At 31.2% G+C, this 6,329-nt stretch overlaps 1 protein-coding gene and 1 long non-coding RNA gene across 2 annotated transcripts; both read right to left on the reverse strand.

Moving 5' to 3' along the window:
• Positions 1–94: 94 nt before the first annotated feature.
• LOC110994601 (protein Asterix) lies at positions 95–3,888 on the reverse strand. Its single transcript, XM_022261354.2, has 4 exons — positions 3,670–3,888; positions 3,380–3,491; positions 507–622; positions 95–335 (listed from the first exon to the last, which is right to left on the reverse strand). Exons 2-4 carry the CDS (start codon positions 3,489–3,491, stop codon positions 237–239), a joined length of 327 nt encoding a protein of 108 aa, XP_022117046.1. The 5' UTR covers positions 3,670–3,888; the 3' UTR covers positions 95–236.
• LOC123689325 lies at positions 2,613–3,362 on the reverse strand. Its single transcript, XR_006750323.1, has 2 exons — positions 2,970–3,362; positions 2,613–2,685 (listed from the first exon to the last, which is right to left on the reverse strand). It is a non-coding gene; the product is annotated as an uncharacterized LOC123689325 (long non-coding RNA).
• Positions 3,889–6,329: the final 2,441 nt, after the last annotated feature.

Here is a 6,329-nt window from a genome sequence, read left to right on the forward strand (position 1 = left end):
CACTAGAATAATTATTTCAAGGAAATAGTGAGTCATTGTTGGTATTAAGAGACACATTGATATATATGGATTCTTAAAGTAATAAAAAAAGTAATCAGTTTAAGATTTTTAATGACATGCTCTCCAAAATTAACATTTTAAACATTTTAATAAAGTTGAATTGGACTATAAACTCTTTATTCAAATAAACAAATAAGTTAATAACATAAAAGTAAAAAGTCATAACCACAATTAGGCTATGATATAAGTGAGGCCCATGGAGGTGACATGGGAGCTGGATTTTGTAAATAAGACATAACAACTGCTGATACAGATAACATGAAAGAGCTGATGATCTGAAAAGATAAAATTACATGAATAATTAGTATATTTCTTCTATAAATTACTATTATTGTACTTGTTAAAATTTTTGAAAATAAACCAGTATAAAATGAAAAACAAAGTATTTTTACTCATAAATATATATACATGATTCTTAGACAAGTATCCATAATAACTCACAATACCTGTTTAGTATCATCGGTGATCCGGGAATTGGCAAAACTTACGCTGGAACAAAACACGGCAGCCCAAGCACACCACTTTAACCGCATCATGAGTCCACACATTGAGAATACCATACCTGTGGTTTAATATATTAATAATAGTTATGTATACAGCGCAAATTAGTTTCTATATAAAAATGGGGATATGGGAATAATGTTCTACTTTACAATGAAGACAAGAATGCATTCCTGGTTATAGTTTCAGCCTTAATAAAACGAAAGAGGAGATTGCAGAGTAAAACCTTGAAATATAATTATAATTTGTTATTCTAAGTTTAAATATCGCACACCCAGATCAATACTGCACTAAGTCAAAATATAACTTTTTTGAGTATCGACTAAAAACTGTTTTATCATATAAGATGTAAAGTTATTACTAAGATTTTTTAAATATTATGTAAATAACCAAATGCTTATCAATAAACATTAGTTAATTACTGTAAAAAACTCACATAAAGTGTTTAATCCTTACTTTTCGAGTTAATTCACTGTTGTAAAACTATTGAACCAATAAAATAAAAATTATTTCTATTTACTCCGTTCTTACTGATTGATTCTGAAATAATGCAGTGTAATCCTATCATAATATATTTGGTCGTAAATATTCAACAAAGAATTATCTGTTTCAATTTCAAGAATGTATTCATAAAACAGTAAATAAAACAATGGAATCTATGAAAATCAGCATGCACTCTTATTATATACTGTGACAGTGTGATCAGCTATATTATGTTATGAAGAAAACCAGTCTTACATGTTTGGGGTCTAAAAAAAGCAATCTTTAACCAAAAATTAATGTAACATCACAAGTTTACTTTCATAATTATCTATTGACTACCTTAAACTTTCTATAAAAAATAAAATAATCACAGGATACTTAGATATGAAATTTTCAATTCAATGAAGGAAATTACGTTTCCTGTAAGTGCTGTGCTACTCTAAATTCAATGCTGTCTTGTAACTGAGTTGACATAATTAGTAGGAAAAATATATTTTTTAATTAATTCCATTATATCTCTCTTTTTTTTTTCAGCCACAGGTTGTTTTTCTGTATATGCTTTAAGAAATTGCGGAGAAAAGTTTTGATCTTAGCGTAGCGCCTTCGAACACAAACTTTCTTAAAATTAGTCACACTGTACGATGTTTTATAGAAGAAACTCAAAGGACATTGCTTTTCAACGCGAAGTTGCTTGATGTCAATCCACTTGACTTGGTTATTGTCCTCATCCACATTAAAATTATTGCCCCAAGATTCCTGAAGGGCTTTCAAGTCATAAAAGTTATTGTGTAAAAGTTCTTTTACATGATACGGCTCTCCTGTTTTCTTCGCAGTACGAATTAAAGTAGCATATTGCTGTGGGCAATAAATAGGAACAGATTTTAAGTATCTTTTAATCTATTTTTCTATTACACTGTGGACGTTGTCCCCTTCGTTTCGAGAATGCCCGCGGAAGAAATTATGTCTTATGGAATTAACTCTAAGCATGTTGTTAACTGCGTAAGCATAGAAAGATAGTCAGTATTTGTTTTTTTGTTGCCGAAAGCAATTGTCGCTATAGAATATGACATCACATCATTATTAGGATCCTTTTTTGCAATTATCAACTCAATGTATGCAAGGACACAACTCCCGATCTCACTTGCACCGCGCTCCGCTTCGGTTTCGGGTATCTTCTGCCGATGGGCCTGGTCTATTGGATTCATTGTCAGATGAGCACTTTGAGCTGCTAGAGCTTGATGACGATGAGCCTGAGTCTGAAGAGGTACTTGAGCAGGAAGACGAAGATACCCGTCTAGGTATTACAGGTGGCCGGAATTTTTGTATTTTTCGGATAGAAAAAGTAGGATCCGTTCCGATCCGAATCATCTATAAAATCTCTTTCATTACTCTTTTCGGGTGTCAAAGACTTATTTGAAGCTACAATAGATGATACCTCGAGAGCTGATGCTGCAACAGGTGATACCGTGATAGTTAATCATGTAACTGGTGATACCACGATTGATGATGGTGATGCATCTAAATTTTTGCTTCATTTTCAACACAAATTTCTATTTTTCTTTGTGAAGTGGTTGACGCAGCCTCGATTGCCGTTGCTTCCAATGCCTTTTCAAGCAACAATAGACCCCGACCCTTCATCATCTGCCAAATAACATAAAATATTCAATTTCATTCACTAATACTGCATTATCTCAAAAAATATGTTAAATCTTCTTAAAAAAAAATTCTAAAACCAATTTTCAAAAGTATTCTTTTAGTTTAGATAATAAGTAGTAATTCTGAGTATTAAAAAATAATATATTGCTCTATTTCCAGAAATTATAACATTATTCACGTTTACCATCAATAGTGCATTATTTAACTAATTTTCAGCTTTATCAAACAACACTGTACTATTTTTGAATAATTAAAAAAATATAACATACCCTCGTCACCAATACAGTATTATTTAGAAATACTATCAAAACAGCAGAAGCAGGAAATTCACCAACACTGCATTAAATCTAAATAATTCGGAGTAATTTTCTACTTCATTCAACAATACTTAACCATTACAAAATAATTCACTGTTACGTAACGTCACTATATGCTGCTTCTATAAAGGAACAAGTTGCAACTCGAATTAGATTCTTATTCGTGGTACGACTAGGCAGTTATTCATTCACCAAAAGAGACTTAGCACGACATCTGTTGGCTGTTTTAGCAAATAAAGATATGGCTGTCTTTGTGGTATGTGCGGGAAAAAAATGCCTATTTAACTATATAAATAAGTCGATTCGGGGATTTTTTGACTTAGTGCAGTATTGATCTGGGTGTGCGATATGCTAAGTTTTACCAAGTATGTTCATATAATCTGTAGTAAGATCTTCAGCTGGTGCAGAGGTAGGTGGTGGTGGTTTGTAGTGACGCTCCCGATCTGCTCGTCTTGGATCCAAAGATAACTGCATCTAAAAAACATACCATAATTTGGGTCATTTTCATAATATTAATTAGATTATTATTACAGAAAGGTCTTAGGTACTATAGAAAGGTCTTATAATGAATATAGATTTGTGGTAGACCTCATGTACGAAAGTTAGTAAAATCTCTAAATACTAGCCTAAACAAATGATACTAGATAGGTACCTTTCGTAATGTAATTAATGGCCCACAAATAATTGCAGTTTTTATAAAACTAAATTATTAATAGGTATATTTGTCTTGACGGTAGGTTGCTGATCAATGTAAGTATTAGATATTTTTCCTGTATCAATATTTTCGGAAAATAAAAAAGCAACTGAAACTTAATTATTATCACTAATCAATCCTTGAGTAGCAATAAAAAACCACTTATATTATAATTTTAAAACTTCAAACTTGTTCGTCATCAGCAAGTTAAAATTGGCATTTGACAAAAGTCAAGTATGACAGGACTCGACAGATAGGAATACAAAACTCAAATTTCCTTAGACACTTTCAGCTCTGTATCAGCAAGGCAGTTTAAAAAAATATAGTTTTATAAAGTTATATTGTTTTATAAAGCCTCTCACTAATTACATAATGCGTTATTTGTTATTAAATGTTATACGTATGTTGTAGTAGTTTCAAAATAGAAACGCGTAATTGTTAAAAAAATATAATATTTAAGATATTTCTTTGGCCTACTCACTACTAGATGGCGTTAGAATTTGTAGACAATAAATTATGAAATCTCTTTAGGTACACAGAGCTTGTACGGTCGCTCACTTTTTTTCAATCATGGAGTATCTAAAGCAAAACGTGAACAACATTAAGAAATTTTTAATTTTTTGTGCATCAAGTAAAAGGAGAATTTGAACTTTAAAAAAATGCTTGTTACTTCTCCATAAGTAAAGGGGTAACCTTCTTAAGTGCACAGCCAGAGTTTGCACACGAGACTACCTCAGGGTCAACTCTTATGTTTTCGGAGTTTGCGTAACGTCTATTTTCATTGCCTCTATCAACTATGGTTATAAATATATAAAAGCAGTTTAAAACATAGTAGAGTTTTAAACCAAGAATTTTATAACTATTTAATTTGCAATGATGTTATGTTAAAATTATGCAAAATAGCTCAATTACTCAGTTAATAATAATATATTTGATGGTTCGAAAAATCCCTGACTATTGGCTGATCGCCGTACGCCCACCACCCGAGGCACACAGTGCCTCGCCCAACGATTTGTATGTGAAATCTGAAATTACATAACTGGTCTCACATATGTAAATTATGTGCACTTACGACTTGAAACACGAGATATCACTAAACGTTCCTCATTTTAGTGACTACTTACAAATAATTACATGTAATGGCAGTTATAAATGTTGAAGCTTCCTGATCCAATTGTTTTTCACACTTTACTGCTTATAATTAGGACCTATCTTAGTGGAACAGGCATATTATGTGTCTTAACTTATTAGATTTCTAATACCTTATTAAATAGAAAGACAATCCAGGAAGGTAACCGATCAAAATACTGGCTGATGTGACGCCATCTAAGTTCCTTTTTAAATTACACTTATTATTGTAGGCCAGACGAATGTACCTTTTGTGTTTTTTCAACGATTATTTTCAAAATTTAACAACGGAGTAACGAAGCAAGATTTTGTACCTTAAAATTATTCAGGTTTTCATAATTAAAAATATTATCGGGTAGTTTTTTAAAGTTAACTAAAACAGATTAGGTGAGTTAAGTGAGATTTCAAAGCTGATACGTATCATCTATCATCTGTAACAAGTATCTGTAATACATATAAGTAGAATAATATAAATTAATTTGAAATGTTGACAAATATGGTTGAGTTTTCATTTAAAATAACTAAAGTTTTAGTTTTTTGTTTTAGTCTTGTCTAAATGTCTACCTATATATATTATGGATTATTGCACTTCTTGCTAACCTTATCTAATATTATTTCTCACAGTGGTTGCCTGAAAGGGATCGCTCGAAAGCGATAAGGCTCCTTTTCATTTAATGATGTCCATTTTATTATATTTCTATGCAATGATGGCCGCACCAATGTTTTGAAAAAAAAACTTCGTGCGGAAAACCAAGGCAAAACATTAAAATAGTGGCGCCACGCCATTATTAATACGGTCGTAAGTACTATCATTTTAAAATCGTATATTAATAATTACCAGTAATATAAACATCTTAATTAAGCAAAACATACTAAAACAACCACGTTAAATTAACTTCTTTTATTTTAAATTATTCATTAAATATATTGAAAAACATATAATTGTTGCGAATAATTAGTGTGGTTATCCGATCGCGCGTGAAGCGTATCGCGGTAGCTACCGGAACGAACGAAAAAGGCGGGAACAATTAACTAATATGGCGGATTAATTACTATCTTTTCCAAGAAATAATGACGTTTCTATTCAAGAAGATGGCAGTTTTTATTTCAATTATAAGTCTGCACATGTTCATTAATTGTGGAGTGTATTATATGCAATTTTTAATTTTCTTTGCTCTTGATTAGTTTACCAGGCGTAGTCACATAAATGATTATGTGTATTTTATTATATGTTTATCACATCCACTATGAATTAACTGACGCTGCTGAGTGTATGCACTACTGAATACATACATACAGTGAAATTCTCTAAAATTTAAAAATAATTGGTTCAATTCAGAAGTTATCAGTATTAATTTATTATCTCGGCACTAAACTAGGTGTCAACGTAGTTCTAAATAAGTCAAAGTGAGAGACTCCTTTAGACATTGACGTTGCTAAATTGAATAGAAAAATAGTACATCGGATTTCGTATCAAATAAGATATATAT

This window comes from Pieris rapae, chromosome 7 (genome assembly GCF_905147795.1).
Source record: "Pieris rapae chromosome 7, ilPieRapa1.1, whole genome shotgun sequence".
Lineage (NCBI taxonomy): Eukaryota > Metazoa > Arthropoda > Insecta > Lepidoptera > Pieridae > Pieris > Pieris rapae.

Coding starts and splice junctions, on each gene's coding strand:
- LOC110994601 (XM_022261354.2), bottom strand. CDS start 3,491: ATGCAGTTATCTTTGGATCCAAGACGAGCAGATCGGGAGCGTCACTAC. Junction 623..3,379: donor AGATTATATGAACATACTTG/GTAAAACTTAGC, acceptor ATTAAACCACAG/GTATGGTATTCTCAATGTGT. Junction 336..506: donor TCACCGATGATACTAAACAG/GTATTGTGAGTT, acceptor TTATCTTTTCAG/ATCATCAGCTCTTTCATGTT.